Below are 24,858 nucleotides of genomic sequence, written 5' to 3'. Positions count from 1 at the left end.
CATATTATCATGGTTGCATGATCAAAATGCTCACATATATAGTTTTCTGCTACTGGTCGATTAGTTTCCCCAGTCTATTATTCTCTGACTCTTGATTTTGTTCGTTATTGAAATTTCTACTGCTTAGTCTTGTACCTGCCACCCAGCAGGTGGTGAGCGAATGTGTGCCGGGGAAAGGAGCACACATGAACAACAACCGTGCTAGGGAATTATTTAAACGAGTAGAATGTTCAGTCACAGAGGGGAGACATATACATAAAACAAGGAGAATTCTGCATCTACTGAGATTAAGAACACGATCTTCAAGAAAATTATAAGCTCAAAAGTGTGCTATGTACCTTTTTGATACTTTTTTAAAGTTGGAGTTTGGTTGCTTTACACTGGTTTGCTAGTTTCTTCTGTACTGCACAATGAGTCAGCTCTATGTACACATGTGTCACCTCCCTCTTGAGCCATCCCCCATCCTAGCCCTCTAGGTCATCACAGAGCAAGGAGCTGAGCTCTCTGTGTTATGCAGCATCTTTCAACAGTTATCTGTTTAACTCATGGTAGTGTATGGTCGTTGATCCTGCTCTCTCAGTTTGTGCAACTCTTTGATTCCCCCAGACTGCATCTACAAGTCTGTTTTCTATGTCTGCATCTCTTTTCCTGCCCTGCAAAGAGGTTCATCTGTACTATCTTTCTAGATTCCATACGTAAGTATTAACCAGTGATAGTTTATAATGTGGATTCATGCTAGTCTCAATTCGGATCTAAATGTAAGACCAGAAACTATAAAACTCCTAGAGGAGAACACAGGCAAAACACTCTCTGACATAAATCAGAGCAGGATCCTCCACAACCCACCTCCCGGAATATTGCAAATAAAAGCAAAAATAAACAAATGGGACCTAATTAAAAGCTTCTGCACAGCAAAGGAAACTATAAGCAAGGTGAAAAGACAGCCTTCAGAATGGGAGAAAATAATAACAAATGAAACAACTGACAAAGAATTAATCTCCAAAATATACAAGCAGCTCCTGCAGCTCAATTCCAGAAAAATAAACGACCCAATCAAAAAATGGGCCAAAGAACTAAACAGACATTTCTCCAAAGAAGACATAAAGATGGCTAACAAACACATGAAAAAATGCTCAACATCCCTCATAATCAGAGAAACGCAAATCAAAACCACAATGACGTACCATTTCACGCCAGTCAGAATGGCTGCTATCCAAAAGTCTACAAGCAATAAATGCTGGAGAGGGTGTGGACAAAAGGGAACCCTCTTACACTGTTGGTGGGAATGCAAACTAGTACAGCCACTATGGAGAACAGTGTGGAGATTCCTTAAAAAACTGGAAATAGAGCTGCCATACGACGCAGCAATCTCATTCCTGGGCATACACACCGAGGAAACCAGAATTGAAAGAGACACATGTACTCCAATGTTCACTGCAGCACTGTTCATAATAGCGAGGACATGGAAGCAACCTAGATGTCTATCTGCAGACGAATGGGTAAGAAAGCTTTGGTACATATACACAATGGAGTATTACTCAGCCATTGAAAAGAATACATTTGAATCAGTTCTAATGAGGTGGATGAAACTGGAGCCTATTATACAGAGTAAAGTAAGCCAGAAAGAAAAATACCAATACAGTATACTAACACATACATGTGGAATTTAGAAAGATGGTAACGATAACCCTGTATACAAGATAGCAAAAGAGACACAGGTGTATAGAACAGTCTTTTGGACTCTGTGGGAGAGGTGAGGGTGGGCTGATTTGGGAGAATGGCATTGAAACATGTATATTATCATATGTGAATCGAGTCACCAGTCCAGGTTCGACTCATACAGGATGCTCAGGGCTGGTGCACGGGGATGACCGGAAGGAGCATAAGGGGAGGAGGGAGGTGGGAGGGGGGTTCAAGAAGGGGAACACATGTACACCCGGGGTGGATTCATGTCAATGTATGGCAAAACCAACCAATATAATATTGTAAAGTAATCAGCGTCCAATAAAAAGAAATAAAAAATAAAACCAAAATTTAATTTATTCCACTATACCAGATTAACATGGATAATTTTTCAATGAATATTTCTGCGATCAGCTTTTCTGATTGCCTCAGGTTAGTTACATTCATTATATAATGATATATATATATATATATTCATTATATATATTCACACACACACACATTTTAAGTACAGGTGATATAAATGTAAGCAAGATATGACTCTTGCTTGTAAAGTATTTCACTTGACAGGTTTCTTAATGAAGAATTCAGAAGTATATAGAACATGAAAAGAACAAGCAACTAGAAAAGACTGAAGATGGTAACATAATGAAACAATGCCAAAACTGGACATAAACTATGACTGAAATTATGACATGGTTGCGTGTGTTGGAATATGCATCACATTTGGCTTTTAAGTTCCATTAAGTTTCAGAGACTAGTTTAATCATTCAGACAAAAAGGGCTATGCAAGTTTTGGCAGTATTATATGCCATTTGAATATTAATTAATATTCTCTTTGAAGCAGGTGTGGCAGCTGACCGCATAGCAATTCAGTCCCAAGGTCGATACACCGCCAACCTATCCCCTCAGAATTTGATCTCTTGCTGTGCCAAGAAGCGCCATGGATGCAGCAGCGGAAGTGTTGATAGGGCTTGGTGGTACCTGAGAAAACGTGGGTAAATAGCTCCCCAACACGCCTCTCTAGGATTCTTAAGAGTGCTGCTTGGGTTAGAATAAGGGGAAAAACCATTTTGCATTTTCCCCGAAGTCTACAAATATATATGCTACATCTATATAAACACAGGAATTTCATTTAAATGTCATCTCTGTTTGGTATCTACTGAAGTTATAAGCTATCAGAAACAATTGTTTGAAAAAATGTATACTTTTCTAGCTAAATTAATAGAGACAAGTAAGCATTGTCTTCTTGTGGTTCTGAACCACAAGAATGGTTGTAGAGTCCCCCAAGGGGGGTAGAGTTGATACTTATCTTGAGACTCTTAGTTCCCCAGGCAGATTAATAGACAATGCCAGGGGAAAATTAGCCTAAGACCCAGAGGAATGATATAAAGACATGCTGTATAGTTGCCTCAACTCATCAACATCATCGTCACCATTAATCCCATCTGATGAGACGATGCAGGCTGCATTTCTTTACTGTCATGTAGTCTGATACCCACACAGCGCCCTGTGTCTACTATAAGATCTACTTAAAAGCTGAGCTATTTGGCAGCTGATTGTGTTCTTTCCTCATCCACTGAGTGCTCTGGGTATGCTGCAAGAAACTGGGTGTTAGGTATTTATAAAGTTCTTTAAAATTTTTATCTAATGCTTTGCTAATAAGATGGTGATTAGAATGGGCAACTTGGGCTAATACCTTCCTGATTTAATAGTGCTCGGTCAGCTTCTGTTTTTATTATTTTACTATAATAAAAATTAAAGCCTTTTAGGAGCTTCAAAATATAACTTAACATTGAAAGCCAATTAAATCTTGTATTAGTCTGCTCAGGTTAACATACCAAAATACCATGGACTCTGGCCTAAACCACACACAGAGTTTTTATTTCTAGAAGCTAAGTTCATGATCAAGGTGCTCAAAGTCAAATCACTTTCTGCTGAGACCCCCCTCCTCTTGGCTTGCCTTCTTACTGAGTCCCCACTTGCAGAGAGAGACGTCTCCATTCCTCTTATCAGGGTACTAATCTCAGCATGAGGGTCTTACCCTCATGACTTCATTTAAAGCTAATTATCTGTCTATACTGATATAACTATATATCTGTATATAGAAAGATATATCTATGGTTGAAAAGTAAAGCACATAAATGTTTGAAAAGTAGAGAAAGTAAATGAATACAGAATAACTAAACCGACATGGAGCAGAAGTTTTGTAGGGAGATTTGAAAAGTTAGCATAAGGAAAATTTTTCTGGGAAGAAAGTTCTAATTCACATATATAGACTTTATGCTTTCTTCCTTCTGAAAATTTTGTACATAATCTTACCTTGCTCATGCATGATCTGATAATCATGGTTTGCTTCCAGTCTAGTAATATTGTTCAAGAATGTGAAAATTTTCACTACTGGTTTAAATAAAGTTATATTACCACACAGAAATAAAAGCTAATTATCTTTCAAATGTCCCATCTCTAAATGCCATTGCATTGGTGATTAGAGCTTAAACTCATAAATTTGGGGTGACACACCTCAATCCATAGTACTCATTATCCCCAAGTAATCCACTGGTACCTTTTGTGAAAGTGGCTTAGTTTTCATCATGCTCCTTACTCAGATTCTTTTACTTTTTCACACTGTTGAATTTCCTTGAAGCAATCCTAGTACCATAATTCTATGGGCAGCTGAACATCAACTATCCATAAAATAAATTCACTATTTTATTTTCCATATCGTCTGCTTCTATATTCAATGAACTGTGTTAGATTTGAATCCAAATAATTTGTATCTTTCTATGTTCAGTTTCAAAATCAGAAATCAAAATTCTTTTATCATTTGTATAATGTATATATCTGATAACTTTCTACCTTATTAACTTCAATACTATAGTAGTATATACAATTTCTCTTGAAGGATCATGAATTACAAGCACATAATAATTGAAGTCCTATGAGAAGGTATTTATAACAATAAAAATGTAAAAAATACTTAATTCTAAAACATGTAATTTATCAGAATACTCCATCTGACTATAATAAAACCTGTTCTTTTTCATATTAGATTTGGTGTTTTTAACTTATCTATTTTTAATTGAAGGATAATTGCTTTACAGTATTGTGTTGGTCTCTGCCAAACATCAACATAAATCAACCATAGGTATACATATGTCCCTCTTGAAACTCCCTCCTTCTTCCCTCCCCATCCTACCCATCTAGGTTGTTACAAAGCTCCAGTTTGAGTTCCCTGAGTCATACAGCAAATTCCCTTTGGCTATCTATTTGGCTTTTTTATATTTTAGTTATAGACGAAGACTTAAGAAGTCCTTCCCATATTAATATTACCACATATTTTATTAATTGTTGCTTTTCATCTTCACAAAATTCTATTTGGGAGATAAATGTATTTATTAGAATGGATTTGAGCAAGGTTTTAGAACCTAAAAAAATTGATACAAATAAGCTTATTTATAAAACAGAACAGACTCACAGGCTTAGAGAAAAAAATTATGGTTACCAGAGGGCAAGGGTTAGAGGGAGGGATAGATTGGGAGTTTGGGATTGGCATGTACACAATGGTATATTTAAAATAAAATGCCTTACCATGAAAAAAACCTATAGCAAAGATACAGGAATGGAGTGGGGAAAGGTTCATATGATTGAATGGCTATGTTCAGTGTAATGCAACTTACATGTAAGTAGCCAGAATGATTTACAGATATGCAAATCAGTAAAATCGTATGGAGATAGGTCATTACTGCACTTCCTAAGTATTACACTTACTTCTTTGCTTACTCCTCATAGACTGGTATCCCATGCGTGCTATCCACTTTTCAAGGACCAAAATGCTACCAACAATGGCTGCGCCATGGCAAGTAGGTCTGATGGACGGGGAAAACGGCATGCCACCACACCATGTCCCAACAGCATCGAGAAATCCAATAGGATCTACCAGTGTTCTCCTCCGTACAGGGTCTCTTCCAATGTAAGTCTGAATTGCAAGACTTCTTAGTGGTTAGCTTTCTCAAAAATATATACTACTGTTGTTAAAACTATTTAAAAATAAGTATATTCTAAAATAATACTATGCTTTCAGATATAATTTTTGATATTATTGAAGTGTTTATTAATTACTTCCAATGTGGGTATAATTTTTGATCTTTGTAATATTAGCTATGCAAATGATTGTCTTAAATTTTAAAATGTACGTGGGAATAGAATTTTATAATTATGTTTATTATATAACACACACACGTATATATGTGTACATAAAGTAAATGGTGGTTTAGTTGCTAAGTTGTGTCTGGCTCTTTTGCAACCCCATGGACTCTTCTGTGATCCTGCCAGGCTCCCCTTTCCATGGGATTCTCCACGCAGGAATACTGGAGTGGGTTGCCATTTCTTTCTGCAGGGGATCTTCCTGATCCAGGGATTGAATCTGCATTTCCTTCATTTCAGGTGGATTCTTTGCTGACTGAGCTGTACACACATACATATATACATACTTGACAGATAAAAACTAAAGCAAACCTTTTTTCATTGACTTTTTTGTGATATTAGTTTATTTTATTCATCCTTTGTCTTATTCCACAAAATACTTGAAATGGACATAGTCATGGTGGGAAAAAGATTCCCCTGGATTCCAGTTTGTCATGTTAAAATCCTGGGAGAGTTTTAGTCTGTCTTATCAGTGTTACCCAGACATTCTCACTTTCAGACTGTTTGACACTTCAGTGATTTCCAATTATCTGCAGAATACAGTTCAACATTCTTACCATGACATACAGGTCCTTCATGACTTGGTTCTGGTCTACTGCTTTTTGGACTAATGTCCAACCGAATCCCCACCTGCCCATAATGTTCCTCATAAACTGACCGCCGTCTGTTCGTCACATACACCAGGCCCTCTTTGCTTCTAATTAGCCAGGTGATGATTCCTCTCACCCCAGTGGTTATCCCACCCATTTCCATGTCAAGAAAGTAGGTCAAAACTTCATCTTCTCTGAGAAGTTTTCTTGACTTCTAGGCAGAATCAATGTCCCTTTCTCGTTTGCATCCACGGCATTTGTGCTTCTCTTTATAATCAAACTTAGTTTATCATGATTAGTTATGTTACTTAATATTTCATAGTTATGTTATTTTTTCTTTAATTTACCAAAACTTGTTTTTTATTTTATGTTTTTTTGACATTTTTATTTTTTATATAAATTTATTTATTTTAATTGGAGGCTAATTACTTTACAATATTGTATTGGTTTTGCCATGCTGCTGCTGCTGCTAAGTCGCTTCAGTCGTGTCCGACTCTGTGCAACACCATAGATGGCAGCCCACCAGGCTCTTCCATCCCTGGGATTCTCCAGGCAAGAGCACTGGAGTGGGTTGCCATTTCCTTCTCCAGTGCATGAAAGTGAAAAGTGAAAGTGAAGTCGCTCAGTCATGTATGACTCTTAGCGACCCCACGGACTGCAGCCTACCAGGCTCCTCTGCCCATGGGATTTTCCAGGCAAGAGTACTGGAGTGGGGTGCCATTGCCTTCTCCGTGGTTTTGCCATACATTGACATAAATAGCAATTAGTTATGTGGTTGTCTGTCTACTCCACCAAAATGGAAATATCTTGAGGATTGGTCCAGGGTTAATATTTGTTTCTGTCCTAGTTCTGGGATGTACTCTAATCCAAGTGCACATGTGAATGAGTTTCTTCATTCCTAAAAGTTGCATTATACAGTGGATGAAAACAGAGGAATATTTGTGTGCTAAATCTGAGGAACCTCACAAAATAATCATCTGGGATCACTGTTGTGGTCCAAAGAATGGAGATGACACTTCCTTCCACTGATAAAACAGTGTTTTATTTAAATTTTTCTTTTTGACTATAAAAATTATTATATTTTCTCTTTGTTCCAAAATTATTGCCAGTGGTAAGAGTCAACGAAACATGTGTGTCTTGTCCTTAGCAACTTCACCAATGTGGAGATTCACATGCAAGTATTTCAAAGCATGATTAAGAGTAAATTGCAAGTCATCAAGGCACACCGGGTTCCATAATTCCTAAGCTGATTGTACAACCCCTAACATTACAGACCAAACAATGGGTGTAGTGTACTCTGACAACAATAATGGTGCTCACTGATATTTTTCCTTCCAGGAAACTGAGATCATGAGAGAAATCATGCAAAATGGACCAGTTCAAGGTAAGCGTGGGCTTCCCAGGTGGCACTTGTGGTAAAGAACCCACCTGTCAACCAGGAAATATAAGAGATATGGGTTTGATCCCTGGGTCGGGAAGATCCCCTGGAGGAGGGCATGGCAATCCATTCCAGTATTCTTGCCTGGAGAATCCCATGGACAGAGGAGCCTGGAAGGCTACACAAAGAGTCAGACTTGATTGAAGTGGCTTAGCATGCACACAGTGTAAGCTTGGATGAAATGTGATTGTGTCTTATTTATTCCTTTAATAAACAACTTTGCATTTAACTCCTATATAAAGAGCTTAATAAATGATAGACATTTTTTGCTTTTAGATAATTCTTAAAGATTCAGTGGTTGTAAGACCAATGTAATTATAGGAGATATGCTCACCTAATAGCCTCATTAGCTCTCCTTGTACTTGAAGAGGATAGACTCACTCATAAATTGAATTCTTGAACAAATGTTAATGACCCATTGGATAAAAGTCAGCTTAGTCTATACAAAGTGATCATGGACTCAGAAGACATTCAAACAGGAAATGCTGAGAGCTTGTTTGATTGTTTAGTTATATTTGACTCATACATAGTGTTAAAAATCTTCTCACTTCAGTTTAAATGGATTAGATAATGGATTGTAAAAAAATGAAGGTTTAGCAATGGAAACAAAGTAGACACTTCCCTTTTCCTATAAGCTCAATAGAAATCAAATAAGCCAGGATGATTTTTGTGTTTTATAAAATGCTTTCCATTTTGATCTATTTTGAAAATGCATTATGGATAGTAAACTAAAATCAATAAGGAAATCATATACTAATTTATAAAATGTCCATTGATTTAATATGAAGATATTGTATCTGATACACAGTTACTCTGCTTATCTATTGGAATTTATTTTGCACCAACGGTATGAATAAAAATAAGTTCACAGTGTTTATTTCCCGTATTAAAAATTGCCTTGAAACGCTTGGAAGAACAAAACCAGTGAGGCCTAAAATAAAAATTCAGGCTGTGAATACCGAAAAGTCCAAAAATATATTAATATTATCAATGCAGTAGAATTGATAAATAAATAAAATAACTAGGTTAAAGAAACCAAAATTAAATTGAAAACATTTGATGTATACCCAAGGAAATATTGGTTGTATGTATTTTTGTGTTTCTGAATGCCAGCCTGATCAATGTTGGTTCAACAGATAACAGGAACTACAGATTTTAAAATTGTGTTGGAAAGGCTTTTATTGATCTTTATCATCACTTAACATTTATTGAGAAACCAAAGCTTATTCTGAACATGGCCTGAATTCAGTTTTTAAAGTCCTGGGGCCATACACAAAACCTGAAACGAATAAAAAGAAATTTTTTTTCTCCTTTCAGTTGTGTAATCTTTGAAGGCTAGAAAAACAGTAGGGAATTAATGTGTAATTTAAATGTATCTTTCATTAACTAGAGTTTGTGTGACAAACTTGAAGGAAGCCAGGCATTTGAAGTCAAGGTTGAATTTGAAATTCCAATTTTGACATTTGCTACTTAAATGACTTTGGTCGAATTATCTAAACCTCTTTGAGTCTTTAAATCATTATATTACTGTTTAAAGTTTCTCTCTCATTCTTTTAATCAGTTAAAACAAATTTGCAGCATAATGATTTGAAAATTGAGACTATCTTATGTTTATTTAATGGTCAGATACTTAAGTATTCATGAATTTTACAGACTGAATCAAAAATAAAGAGGTAAAATTTGAAAATAATAAAGTTGAAGTTCAAATTATTCAGCATCCATGGAACCAGTGTTTGCTGAGAACCTTCCTCCTGCCAGCCTGAACCAAGAGCAGAAGACAGAGCTCAGTATCCTACCCTTGTGTGTGGGTAGAATGTAATAAGTTTGTGTGGTTTTCCAAAAGTAAAATTGCACTATGGTAGCTTATGTAGTTAGATCATCAGGTCTGTTCTCAGAAACTCAAGGAAGAATCCATCTTCAAGTTAATTGTCATGGCATCTCATTCATGTTTCTTTAGTTGGGGAGGGTATTTTTCTGCATTGAAGAGTACTTTTTATTCATGGTGCGTTGAATGCTAATGGAGTCAGTAGCTCTATGGAAGAGATTGCCAATAGCAGTGTCTTCACAGTTATAAATGCTGGTTGCCTCATCTTGCTGTAGATGCAACATGGCTGTCTGCATGTTGTTGCCAGTGCTAATGTACAACATTTTCCCCCTCTGCCTTACAAAAGAATGTAAAATGTGATGGAATGGTGATTAAATAGTACTGTGTGCATTCTTCTAAAATCTGTAGAATTAAAAAGAAGTTTAGGTGCGGGAAAGAGGACAAAAGCAAAGAGCTGCATAGAGTACAGTTATATAAATTCTTAACGTCCTATGGAAAGGTGTGTTCAAGTAAATAAAGAAGATTTCATCTCTTTTATGAATATTTGGACACCATCAGAAAAGGCATGCAGCATTAAAAAATGAAATAAAAAGTAGAAATCAAAAGTAATACTTGACTTTGGAGGAGAAGCTTCATTTTAGGATCTATCAAATGTTAGTGGCTTTATTTCTTATTTTATTTAAAATTCACATCAAACTAAGACAAGCATTGTGCACAGTTGTCAAGGTATATGTAACTAGCCCAAATAAAAATGCTTTCAATTCATGTCTTCTAGAGGAGAAGTTTAAAGTATTCACCGTAAATTGCTCAAGCCTTTCAATAAAAGAGCCACAATACAGAAAAAAAAAAAAAAGGAAAGAAAAGAAATAATCTAGGTGAGGGAAGAAAGGAGAGTTTTATAAAATATAAGCTTTTCCTTTCTGAAGAGTATAAGCTCTTCCTTTCTAAAGAATACACTATTGGCTTAGCTCCCCAGAGCTGGAGGAATGCAATCTTGTCAGAGTGTTCTTTTGCTAAGGGTTTACTTTTTATTCAAACTCACCAAGGAAACTTTTGTATTTACTTCTGAGGAGGAAGGACAGTTACCTTAAGCCCTGTTTGTTAGGTTCACCCTTCACTGATAGCTTAACTGGAACTTTAAGGGACTGGTGGAGAGGCCCAAGGTTAACGGAGGAAGAGAGTGGAGTGGGTTTCCTGCAAGGGTTCAGCTCCTGATAACAGTGCTCCTGTCAATTAAAAAAGATCCAGTTCTATGCTCGGGGCTGGCGTGCGGGGATGACCCAGAGGGAGGATAAAGGGAGGAGGGAGGTGGGAGGGGGGTTCAGGAGGGGGAACTTATGTAAACCCAGGGCGAATTCATGTCAATGTATGGCAAAACCAACCAATATAATATTGTAAAATAAAAAAAAAATGTATTCATTATATACAGAAGAGATTATCAAGTACTGGTCAATAAAGTGTATGGCTAAAAAAGATCCAGTTCTAAATGTATAATGTGACCTTAAGTAATATTCTAAGTAGCTAAAGGTTACTTTTATAAGAGAACCAGAAAACATTTCAATCAACTAAGTAGGAAAGAAAATTAAGCTGAACTGCAAAATTTCTTTTTAGATTATACCCCTGGTAATTTACTTGTTGACTGTTCTGTAAGAATTTCTGAAGGTTTTTTTTTTTTTTTTTAAAGATAATGATTTGAAATCATGTCATTTATCTTGTTGGGTTTTATTTTAGCTATAATGCAAGTTCATGAGGATTTCTTCAATTACAAGACAGGGATATATAGACATATCATTACTAGCACAAATGAAGACTCAGAAAAATATCGAAAGTTTCGGACACATGCAGTCAAACTCACTGGGTAAGGTGATTTCTCAAAAATCTTCATTTCATACTTCCTGAAAATAGAATTGAAAATAGATTATGTAGTGCATTTAGGTGCCAGAATTCCTCTTGGTGTGAGAGATTCTCATACAAATTAAAAATTATAAAACCTTGACATTATTTAGTCATTATTTTAAAATCCAGTGAAAAATTAACTCGTTATTTTAGGAAAGGTATGAAAGCATGTCTCTCACTCACTTGGGAATCCATCCTAAGAGCCTGTTCTAAGGGCAAGGAAACAGACTATTGGAATTCTGCATATGGGATCATCAAGGACAGTGTGGAAAACCAAGGTGTGCCAGGATGTGGGGAGAAGGTTTTGGATGCAATTACAAATGAGAGAGATTAAGCAGAAAGACAGGGTAAGAGCTCCTTTATTCAATGCAAAATTATTTGTTTAAATCTATGTGACAATTGTGAAAACTTGTCTTGTTTTACTTTGCTTTTCCATTCTTATTTGTTCACTGAGTTTTCAGAAAGGCAAATGGAGTAAAAATTTCCTTTATACTGCTACTGGAACTGGGAATTCAGTACCACTTGGGTTCCATTTCCCTTCAGTTTGAAAGTCCCGTTTCTTCTAAATCTCCTTCCTATGTATGTTTCATTATCAATTTTTGTTTCCCCTAGTAATAGCCATGATTTGGAAAAATTTTTCCCACACACTGGGTGATTGAAATGATCTGTCTTACTATTCAGAGAACTCTGGAAATGGCAACCTTGATGTGGAACCTTTCTTGATTGGTTAGAACTGATTCTTTACCGTCTCTCTCCTGCCATGCTGATCATGTTTCCTTCATTCTACTCCTAAATTTGTTCTTGCTGATGTTGAACAATATGAATGTGTTTGTATTTAATCACTCTGCACTGTTTGTATATTTTCCATATTGAGTGTGTCAATTGAAGTAATGTGTTCACTTTTATAAACTCCTAAATGATTGAGACACTTAAAAATTTATCTCACATGTGTGACAATTAGCAAGGCTAATTCTGCTAGCGACCAAATAATTTTTGGAGATTTTGTTTATTTTTTAGAAATATGTTAGGGCCCTTGGGCATTGTTAAATGCCCTGAGGCAGTAGATTTTTATTCATTTCTCTATTAGTAATTCCTGATTTGGTAATTACTGTATTCAGAAAATTAATGCATCAGTGAATTAGAGAGTAATCAAATAACCCAAGTAAGTTAATGTTCCTTATCAGAAAGCTTAGTGTACTTCTATGAAATAACTTACAAATTTATTGCATCAAATTCTATTTGCTATGAATTTGTCAAACACAAAGCTATTAGATTTAACTCACTTGTACTTAATGAATTTAAACTTCCATCAAATGCCCATCACTGAGGAATACAAGGAAGATTAATACATAGTCCTGTTCTTAAGGAGTTTAGGGAATAGAGACATTCACAAGTGATTACAGTATAAGGTGATAAAAGTTGTATATTTCCATATGCATGGAATTATATATATATATAACACACACATATATATTTACACATATATGCTACATATATATGTATACTACATACATATAATATATATATTACATATGTATTGTATATATATATATATACATTGTATATTTACAGTAGGTAGATAGATAAACACTTAAATTTCTTTGCTCCTCATCATTTTATTTTTAACTGGAGGATTATTACTTTATAGTATTGTGATGGTTTCTGTCACACAGCAACATGAATCAGCCACAGGTATACATTTGTCTTCTCCCTCTTAAACCTCCCTCCCACTGTCCTCCCCATCCCACCCCTCCAGGCTGTCCCAGAGCAGCTGCTTTGGGTTCCCCGTATCACACAGCAAATTTCCGTTGGCTGTCTACTTTACATACCATAGTGGGCATGATTCCGTGCTACTCTCTCCATTAACCTCACCCTCTCCTTGCTCCCTCACCCATCTTTATAGGTCTGTTCTCTATGTCTGCATCTCCAGTGCTGCCCTACAAATACGTTCACCAGCACCATCTTTGTAGAGCCCATTTATCTGCATTAACGGATGATATTGTTCTTATCTTTCTGACCTACTTCACTCGTATCATAGGCTCTAGGTTCATCCACCTCATTAGAACTGACTCAAATATGTACCTTTTCATGGCTGAGTAGTTTCCATCGTATACATGTACCACAGGTTTTTTATCCATTCACGTGTTGATAGACATCTAGGTTGCCTCCACATCCTAGCTATTGTAAACAGTGCTGCAATAAATATTGGGGCACATGTGTCTTTTTCAGTTTTGGTTTCCTCAGGGTATATGTCTAGAAGTGGTATTGCTTGGTCAAATGGTGGTTTTATTCCTAGTTTTTTAAGGAATCTCCATAGTGGCTGTATCAATTTATATTCCTAGTAGCAATACAAGGGAGTTCCCTAATATCCACATCGTCTCCAGAAATTCTCGTTTGTGGATTTTTTGATGGTGGCCATTCTGACTGGTGTGAGGTGATAGCTCATTGTAGATTTGATTTGCCTTTCTCTAATAATGAGCAGTGTTGAGCATCTTTTCATGTGTTTATTAGCCATTTGTATGTTTACTTTGAAAAAATGTATGTTTAGTATTTCTGCCCTTTTTTGGATTGGATAGTTTGTTTTTCCAGTATTGGACTACATGAGCAGCTTGTATATTTTGGAGTTAATCCTTTGCCAGCTGTTTCATTTGTTATTATTTTCTCCCTTTCTGAGAGTCGTCTTTTTACCTTGCTTATAGTTTCCTTCCCTGTGAAAATTTTTTTAAGTGTGATTATGTCCCATTTGTTTATTTTGCTTTTATTTCCATTATTCTAGGAGGTGAGTCATAGACAATCTTGCTGTCATTTATGTCAAAGAGTGTTCTGCCTAAATTTTCCTCTAAGAGTTTTATATTTTTTGGTCTTTAATCCATTTTGAGTTTATTTTTGTGTATGGTGTTATGAGGTATTCTAATTTCATTCTTTCACATGTAGTACCTCAACTTTCCCAGTACCAATTATTGAAGATACTGTCTTTTCTCCATTGTACATTCTTGCCTCCTTCATCAAAGATAAGGTCCCTATAGGTCATGGATTTATCTCCAGGATTTCTACCTTGTTACATTGGTCTGTATTTCTTTTTTTGTGACAGTACCATACTGTCTTGATGACTGTTGCTTTGTAGTATAGTCTGATGTCAGGCAGATTGACTTCTTCAGCTCCAATCTTCTTTCTCAAGATTGCTTTGGCTATTTGGGGGTGTTTTGTGTTTCCACGCAAATTGTAAAATTATTTGTTCTAATTCTGTGAAAAATATCATTGATAGTTTGATAGGAATTGCCTATCAATTCTTTGGCACTCGGTCTTCTTTGTGGTCCAACTCTCACATCAGTACACGACTACTGGAAAAACCATATCTTTGACTATACAGACCTTTGTTGATACAGACTTTTGTTGTCAAACTGATGTCTGTGCTTTGTCTCTTTAGGTAGGTTTATTCACAGGTGTTTTATTCTTTTTGCTGTAATGGTGAATGTGGTTGTTTCCTTAATTTCTCCTTCTGATATTTCACTGTTAGTGTATAGGAGTGCAAACGATTTGTGTATTAACTTTGTATCCTTTGACTTTGCTATTTTCATTGATTAGTGTTAGTAATTTTTTGGTGACATCTTTAGAGTTTTCTTTGTAAAGAATCATGTCATCTGCAAACAGTGAGAGTTTTACTTCTTTTCCAATCTGGGTTCCTTTTATTTCTTTTTCTTCTCTGATTGCTGTGGCTAGGACTGCCAAAAATATGTTGCATAAGAGTGGCAAGAGTGGGCACCCTGGCCTTGTTCTTGATTTTAGAGGAAATGCTTTAAATTTTTCACCATTGAGAATAATATTTGCTGTGGATTTGTCGTATATGACCTTTATTATGTTGAGGTAGGTTACTTCTGTTCCTACTTTCTGGAAAGTTATCATAGATTGGTATTGAATTTTGTCAAAAGCTTTCTCTACATCTATTGAGGTAATCATAGGGTTTTTATCTTTCAGTTTGTTAATATGGTGTCTCAAATTGATTGATTTGCATATACTGAAGAATCCTTACATCCCTGGGATAAAGCCCACTTGGTAATGATTCATGTTCTTTTTAATGTGCTGTTGAATTCTGTTTGTTAGAATTTTGTTGAAAATTTTTGCATCTATGTTCATCAGTGATATTGGCCTATAATTTTCTTTTCTTGTGGCATATTTGTCTGGTTTTGGCATTAGTGTGCTACTGGTCTCATAGAGTGAGTTTGGGAGTTTTCTTTCCTCTGCAATTTTCTGGAAGAGTTTGAGTAGGATAGGTGTTATCTCTTTAAACTTTTGTTGGAATTCACCTTTGAAGGCATCTGTCTCTGGGTTTTTGTTTACTGGAAGATATTTTTTAAATTATAGTTTTGATTTCTGTGTCTGTAATCAACCTATTCATATTTTCTATTTTGTCCTGGTTCAGTTTTGGAAGGCTATACTTTTCTAAGAATTTGCCGATTTTTTTTCCAGTTTGTCCATAGTGTTGGGATATAGTTGCTCATAGTAGGATCTTAACGATCCTTTGTATTTCTGTGTTGTCTGTTATAACTCCTCCTTTTTCACTTCTAATTTTATTAATTTGAGTCTTCTCCCTTTTTTTCTTGATGAGTCTGGCTAACAATATGTCAATTATGATCATTATGTAGTGTTTTTCTTTGTTTCATAACTGTCTTTCTTTTAAAGTCTATTCTATCTGATATGAGTATTGCTACTCATGCTTTCTTTTGATTTCCGTTTGCATGGTATATCTTTTTTCCAGCCCCTTACTTTCTGTCTGTATGTCTCCTTAGGTCTCAGGTGGGTCTCTTGTAGATAGCATACATAGGGGTCTTCTTTTTGTATCCATTCAGCCAATCTGTGTCTTCTGGTTGGAACATTTAGCCCATTTATATTTAAGGTAATTATTGATAAGTATCATCCTGTTACCAATTACTTTATTGTTTTGGATTTGTTTTTATAGGCCTTTTTTTTTTATGTTTCTTGTCTAGAGAAGTTCCTTTAGAATTTATTGAAGAACTGGTTTGGTGGTGCTGAATTCTCTTAACTTTTGTTTGTCTTTAAAGCTTTTGATTTCTCCTTCAAATCTAAATGAGATCCCTGCTGAATGAAATAATCTTGGTTGTAGTTTTTTCCCCTTTCATCACTTTACATATATCTCGCCATCCCTTTGTGGCCTGCACAGTTTCTGTTGAAGGTCAGCTGTTGGCCTTGCGTGGGTCTTCTTGTATGTTTGTTGATTTTCCCTTGCTGTTTTTAATATTTGTTCTTGTGTTCGTTTTCATTAGTTTGATTAATATGTGTCTTGGCGTTTCTCCTTGGATTTATCCTGTATGGAACCCTGGGCTTTCTGAACTTGGATGGCTATTTCCTTTCCCATTTCAGAGAAACCTTCAATTATAATCTCTTCAAATATTTTCTCATGCCCTTTCCTTTTGTCTTCTTCTTCTAGGACACCTATGATTTGAATGTTGGGATGCTTAATGTTGTTCCAGAGGTCTCTGAGGCTGTCCTCATTTCTTTTTGTTCTTTTTTCTACTCTGCCTCAGTTATTTCCACCATTTTATCTTCCAGCTCACTTATCCATTCTTCTGCCTCAGTTACTCTACTGTTGGTTCCCTCCAGTATATTCTCATGCTCAGTTATTTCATTGTTCATTGTTGATTATTTTTTAATTCTTCTAGTCCTTGTTAGACATTTCTTGCACCTTCTTGGACTTAACCTCCAATCTACTTATCCTTGCCTCCATTGTGCTTTCAAGATTTTAAATCATCTTTCTATCATTATTTTAAATTCTCTTTCAGGTGGACTACCTGTTTCCTCCTTGCTTGTTTTGTCTTGTAGCTTTGTACCATGTTCCTTCATCTGCTGCATATTTCTCTGTCTTTTCATTTTATTTAATTTATTGAGTTTGGGGTCTCCATTCTGCAAGCTGGAAGGTTGTAGTTCCTCTTAATTGTGGAGTCTATCCTCCATGGGTAGGTTGGACCAGTGTCTTGTGAAAGTTTCCTGGTTGGAGGGACTTGTGCCTGTGTTCTGGTGGATGGAGCTGGATCTTGTCTTTCTGGAGGGTAGTGCTGTGTCCAGTAGTGTGTTTTGGGCTATCTATTGGTTCAGTATGGATTTGGGCAGACTGCCTGTTGATGTGCAGAGTTGTGCTCATGTTTTGCTGAAGGACTGGTATGGGGCATCCCAAACTGTAGCTTGCTGGCTCTTGGGTGGTGCTTGGTCTGTGTTGAGTTGGACTTTGGGTGGGCTCTTGTCTATTAATGTTCCATGTGGTGAGGAGTTCTCTGAAGATCCAAAGTCCTAGATTTAAGTCTCCTGCCTCTGGGGTTCAGACCTGACTCCTTATAGTAGGATCAAGACTTCTCTGGCCACATAGCACAGAAGACAAAACCTCTAGATTAATGGTGAAATGGCTCTCAACAGCCAAGAACACCCAAAGAGATTCATGGATTCATTCCAAGGATGTTCATTTGCCTTTCTGGATGTCTGGGGTCCTCTGCCAGTGTTCAGAAGATGTTTTGTGTTAATTGTTACAGCTGGGGTGCTCTGTCTCCTCACAGCCACTGCTCCATTGGGAAGCTTTGTCTGGCTGACAGATTTCATATAAGGACCCTCATTTCAAAAGTACTCTGAAGCATAGTAATAGACATCCTCATAGCCCTCGTGGTAATCCTCTTCTGGTTGGTAATTTTTTCCCTTTTTTCCCCCCTAGATCTTCTTTTCCACTTCACTCCTCACCATTTTAGTTTACTCTTCTCTCTTTTCTTACCAAAACCTCTGCTTTGGATACTATGGTCATGAAAGGATTTAATTGAATTAAAAATGCCAGATATTTTGAAACATGGCTTATTTTATATGCCAGTAATAATAAGAAGAAGAATGAAATGTTACTAATTAAACGAAGCAACTCCATTGATTACTAGATGGATTTCAATTTGGAGATGTTAAAATGTGGGGTGAAAGTGTATCACACAGCGGAGAATATGACGATTAACGTTTTCACTGTGGCCAGTGGTCTCTATGCTATGGTCCTTTGTATGAGTGACAGCTCATCCTGTGTCTTTGTCCACCAAAACTCATGAACTTTCCTCACACCCTCATTCGGAAGTATAAAGTAGTACCTTAAAGGCATTTACTTTTGCATACGATTCCAGGAATTACCACTAGAACTCAAATGAAAAAAAAGTAGCAGCTAGATATTTAGAAAGTCACGGGAAGTTATGTGGATGAGTCATTGTCATCCTGGCTTGTGGCAGATGATTTTACTGAGGAATAATCTCTCTGTTACAAAAGAGAATAATAAAAGTATTTTAGTACATATTTTTGCCATTGTTCAATAATGCTTTATGTGAAAGATTATTTATTCAGCAAATATTTTATCGAGTACTTCTGTGTTCCAGGTGTGTTGTTAAGAAGCTAGGGATATATCAGGAAACAAAATAGACACAGGGTCTTCACCAAATTTATAGTCTATGAATTGATGAATGGCTGTTAGGCAAATACCATTGTGTTATGAAAGGCCAGAATTTTTATGCTAAAGTTTCTATGTTTGTGTGTCTGGGGTCAAAAGTATCAAATTTTTAACATAAAAATTTGACTCAGAGAGAGAGAGAAAAGGCAAACAATTGGAAGGTGGAGGCCAATAGGAAAGCAAACATTGAAAAAGTCCAAGAAAAACATGAAAAAATAACAAAGATGTTTCAAGTAGGTTATGAATCAGGATTGCAGTTTTTTAATTAAATTAAACAACCCCAAATACATTAAAATGTTGCAAAGTGATAGAAATTGGGCATATTTCCAAAAACTGTCTGTGAAGGCATTTGGCTTGAGTAAATTATTGAAAATCCAAGTCAGAGATTTCTGTAAGCTTGACGCAAATTCATAATGTTACTTAAAATTGGACACAGAATGAGTTGTTTCTCTTTTTTACATACTCAACAAACATTAAAAGAAAGCCCATCTTCTTCATCATGTTGTGCTAGGTATCAGGTATGAAGAGAAAAATGAAAACAAAAACAAAAACACACAGCCTTTGCTTTCACAGTGCAACTATATATTAACCTAAAACACTCAAAAACGGGAAGTTTTGATACATTTAACAAAGGCAGAGTGGAAAGTGTTAATATTTATTATAGTACCTGATCTAGACTTGAAGATCTGAGAAAGACCCTTGAGGAAGAAATATAGGAGATAAGATTTATGAGTTGTTTAGTAGCAGGCAAAGGGATTAGCTTGTGTAAAGTCCTTGTGGTCAGAAGGATACAAAGTAGTACAAGAACACAAAGAAAGTTGTGTTTACTGAATCTTGGAAGGCAAGGACTTAGAGGCTAGTGTAGAGAATTTAGTCAAAGATATTAAGTATTCCATTAAGGACCTTAAGAGCAAAGGGAAGTCATTGAGGATTTAAATATGAAAGTGGTATGATCTTTGCATTTTTTAAAAATATTGCTTTGTTAAAGCAATAAATACAAAGAATGTGATACAAAAGGCAAATGGTGATAATCGTAGTAAAAGATAATGGTCTGGACTTAGCTGGTGGAAGAGTTGAAAAAATAAGGGTGAGTCAAAAAATATTTCAAGAGAAAAGCTGGAAGATGGGATGTGGATTTAATATTGAAATGGATGATAAAATGGAGACATGGTGTTCACTGCTGGGCTTGGTGACTTCAAGATGTCTTTGAGACATAAAAATGCAGATAGATGTCAGAGAATACAGGTAGATATATGGATCTCGAGGGCATAGTAGAGGCAAGGGTTGAAGATGGATGGTACTGAACAGAATAAGGAAAGCAAAAAAAGGAAGACAGACTGAGGCTAAGGCATGGGGAAAAGCTAATATTCATAACTGGCTAGAAAATGATGAGTCTGCAAAGAAAGTTAGAAACCAGTGAGGATGTTTTAAAAAGTGATTGTTGTAAGATCTGGAGAAAACTGGAAAACTGTAAGCTTGGGAGCCAGAGTATGTGAAGACATCTATCTTAGAGAAAGACTGAGTGACAAGTCTATTATATCAGCAGAGAAGGAATAAAGGAGGTAAAACGAAACTTCTGACATGAAAGGTTTTGGTAAATTGGGAATTTCCTATCGGGTTGCTTTTCTTTTTCTAACCTCCAGGAATTAGGAGGTGAGGTTATCTGTAGAGGGAAGAGGTGGTGGGAGGATGAATGATCAGAAATTTGAGAATAGAGGTGGTTTGCAATGGTCCTCTGGATATTTAGGTGAGGGAGTTGCCCCAGGAACCAATAGGAATTGCCTTATATTACTGATAGTACCTTCTGCCCTCATATATATGATCCCTGCAGCTGTAATCAGCACATTGGTGGATGCAAAGAGAAATGAGTTCATTTAAGACAGACAGTTCTCCATATGGGTGCAATGAGGCATTGGAAAAGCAAGGGGTTTAGGATATGAGTAAGATGGCAGAGAACTTAATCAGTCTGATGAAAAGAAAGAGTTGATGGATTCAAAGAAAATAGAAAAATCATTGGACTAGAGACCATGATGATTCTAATCTCTGTGATTTTTATGATTCTCTAACTTATTTTTCTTATCTTTTAGAGCTGTAATGTTTTATTTTTATTGTTTATGAGAAAAAAGTAATCATGTAATAATGAGGTAATATTTTACAGATTATGAACATTGTGGTGGAATAACTAAGTCATAATTTTATGTGTTAGCACCTAATTATCTTGGAATACTCAGTGTCTTTTAGGTCCTAAACACCTGACTTCTGCCTGTCTGTCTTATATATTTATCTATTCATGTATCCATTTGAAGATAGTTACCCCAAAGAGACTATGAAAGTAATGCTTTGCTTTGTAATAACTTACAATGAAAGAGAATGTAAGAAAAGAATATATATATACGTAACTCATTTTGCTAATACAACATTATAAAATCAATTGTATTTCATTAAAAAAGCAAAAATAATGCTTCAGAGTTAAATTTCTAATATAATTTCCTCATATTTTCTAAATATACAAACAGAAAGGATTCCAGGAACACAAATCACTATTAAGTGCAACTGCGCCTTTTTTAATATAGTTTTATTAGGGCCACCACTTGTTTTTCCCATTCATTTTTTCCCCCCTTCTTCCTTTCTAAGTAATAACTGAATGGTAAACCTGAAATTTCATGCTATGTTATGTTTAACCCCTGGCAAATTGTTACATTCTGAGCAGATGTTTTAATTAGAGGTTTTTTAATGAATGGCGAAGTCTAAGACAGATCAATGAACACTTACTTAGAAAATGAAAATAAATATGTGATAATTAGTATAGGCAATGCAAAAACATTGAGTTTGGGTCTTCGGGTATCTTTAATGGCAAAGTACTTAGTTCTTTCTTTTCGGGAGGTGGGCTAGAGGGTGCACTGCTTTGAATAACAGAAGCTGCTGCAATAAATAGACTCAAAATACTTGATAATTCAAATGCATTTATAGAAGTATATTATTCATTTAATAGTTAAAGATCGGAGGTCTTAGATTTGGGGTGGCTTTCCCCTATATGGTTTCAGGGACCCAAGCTTTTTCTACTTTGTTGCTCTGCCATCTTTTAGGGTCACAAGTTTTTATTTTATTCTGCATCTGGAAAATAAGAAGAGCATGAGGAGGACTTTTTAAATTCACTTCTTTTCAAGCCTTGACTCAGAAATGACCTTTCTAGTCCATTCATGTCTGTTTGGCTAAAGCTCATTGATATGACTCTACCCAGCTGGAGTCAGCTGGGAAGTATAAAGTTTTGTCAGTAACATTATATTATCAGAACAAATAGAGGTATATCTTCAAGTAGAATTCCAAATTTGCATAAACAAAAAAAAAACAAAACACAGAAACACAAATTTCCGTTTGTGGAGAGCTGACTTGATCTGCATCTCCTAGGCCCTCAGTGATTATGTGTTCTGCTTTTAGAGAATCTTATTGGGAAATTCTAAGAATTACTGCTCTACAAGATTAAACCAATTAATAAGTACATTTGATTAATATACCAACTATATTTATAATTGCTGAAGTAGCACTGTCACACAATGCTCCTGTTCAAAAAGCCTTATGAGATGGAATTATCGTTCCACTTTACTAGAAATAAGAGCCTGAAAATGTTTTAGAAAGCTTTTTAGGTTCTTCAAAATATCTATTTTAACAGTACTATGGTTATATATAAATGTTAACTATATTTATCTATACCTTTCTTTCCATCTATCTATTATCTAAGAGGGTCCAGTGTCAGGATTCACTCAGTATATATTTACCACATAGGTTTTCTCAAGGAGCTGTTCTATTTTTTCTTTTACAAAAAATTCCATTAGGGTAAAAATAGATGCATCCTTTTTTCCTATATAAAATTATATTCTCCCTTGCTTTGATCACACACATTTAATCTATACATAAAGGCTTTTTCCTAATTTTTCAGCAAGAAATTTCTTTTGAGTATGTAATATGTGTCAAGTACTGTGCTAGGTGTTAAGAATACAAACAGCAAAAATATCCTGCTCTGCTCCTATTTTCAAGGAGGTGGGGAGAGAGAAACAGGGGGTACAGAGAAGGCGATGGGGAGACAGAGAGGGAGAGAGAGGAGAAAGCAGTGTTGACAATACACAGTGTCTTAAGTGTGGAGATGCAAATACTGTAGGAGTTTAAGTGAGTGGTGAGGGCATGGATCATAGAGGAAGGCACATAACTCCACTTCCGGAGCCAGAGAAAACTCCAGGGAGGTGGTAACACCTGCTGTGGAGGTGAGTAGAGCAGAGAGGAATTACTAAAGCTATGTGGAAAGAGAAGAGCATGTCTCAGGAAAAGTGAGCAGAGAATGGACAATCTCACTTAAGACACTGGATCATATTCTCTCTTACTGTGAGATTGTCCATTCTCTGCTCACTTTTCCTGACGGAGAAGGCAATGGCACCCCACTCCAGTACTCTTGCCTGGAGAATCCCATGGATGGAGGAGCCTGGTGGGCTGCAGTCCATGGGGTCGCTACCAGTTGGGCACGACTGAGCGACTTCACTTTCACTTTTCACTTTCGTGCATTGGAGAAGGAAATGGCAACCCACTTCAGTATTCTTGCTTGGAGAATCCCAGGGACGGGAGAGCCTGGTGGGCTGCCGTCTATGGGATTGCACAGAGTTGGACACGACTGAAGCGACTTAGCAGCAGCAGCAGCAGCAAGACACCGGAAGTTATTAAACAGGTAGCGAGTAGAGAAAGGGGGAATCTAGTGACAACTGAGACTGAAAGGCAGCCGAATCCTGGAGCATTCTTCTATTAACGACAATTTACTTACCTATTCGGGGGCCTCACATGGTCTGAGTGCTTCAGCATCTCTGGGTTTGCCTCCCTGTCCTCCATCGACTCTGCAGGAATTTGTATGTCTTTGCAGCAACATTGTTTGGTTTTCAGTGAAAGTCCCAAGTGCCCAGGTGGTTTTTCTCCTCCCCCTGTTCTGTGATGTTCAGTTTAACTCAGTTCAGCCTGTTTCTGGGTCATTCTACTTTGAGATGCAGGTGTATCTGAGAGCAGAAATTGTCACCAAAGAATATAAATGGGATTTCAATAAACGAGATCCACTGTTCAGTTTCTGCTGTAAAGCAAGTAGCACAAACTGATTAACGTTCAAAACGAAAAAGAATCTTTCTTCCCCTGACACATTGTGGCAGACCTAAGCTCTGGGAAATCATGTTCATACATTCGCCTGGTCTTGAACTGTTTCCAGTTCGGTGGTGGAGACAGCCCTGCAAACACACAGTGTGAGAGGAGGTGAGCTCAGGGTATTTCTATTCCGCCATTTTGGCTGATCTCCAGCAATTAAAACAAACAAAGAACCCGTATAATGTAACCGCATTGAAATGTAAGTGGTTTTGAAATGGATGGAATCAAAGTGCTTGAAAGCCTGGGGGTGGGGGCAATCTTCACCAAAGAGTGTGCAGGTGAGGACTAGAGTAGGAAGTGACCCCAGAATAAAAGTCACTAGCATTCTTGCCCTTTATTCATTTTTCTAGCAGAGACTTCAATTTTAAAATCTTGATAGGTATGAGCTCATAATGTATTGGGAACATTGACTTTTTTATACTATTGACTAAATCCCATTTTATTTTTGGCTTCATAAATTTACTTTTAATGGCTTTGACCTGGACAATGCTTTAACTTTTATTCTAGATTTTCAAACTTCTGTTTCTAAGGTAATTAAGTCAAAGATCTACCTGGAAGATATTTGGGTGAATAA

The 24,858-nt window shown here is 36.4% G+C and overlaps 1 protein-coding gene across 2 annotated transcripts in view; it reads left to right on the top strand.

Moving 5' to 3' along the window:
- Positions 1–24,858, top strand: part of TINAG (tubulointerstitial nephritis antigen) — a 103,633-nt gene that overhangs the window by 41,228 nt on the left and 37,547 nt on the right. Inside the window, exons 6-9 of one of the 2 annotated variants that reach the window (XM_055406576.2) lie at positions 2,531–2,681; positions 5,476–5,656; positions 7,818–7,863; positions 11,474–11,600. In XM_055406576.2, the coding sequence (XP_055262551.1) occupies positions 2,531–2,681; positions 5,476–5,656; positions 7,818–7,863; positions 11,474–11,600 (505 nt within the window). Of the gene's footprint in view, positions 1–2,527; positions 2,682–5,475; positions 5,657–7,817; positions 7,864–11,473; positions 11,601–24,858 lie in introns of both variants that reach the window. The other variant, XM_088831286.1, reaches the window with a different exon arrangement.

Source organism: Moschus berezovskii, chromosome 23 (genome assembly GCF_049115385.1).
Source record: "Moschus berezovskii isolate FMDL1 chromosome 23, NW_MosBer_1.0, whole genome shotgun sequence".
Lineage (NCBI taxonomy): Eukaryota > Metazoa > Chordata > Mammalia > Artiodactyla > Moschidae > Moschus > Moschus berezovskii.
This window is presented reverse-complemented; position numbering and strand designations above follow the sequence as displayed.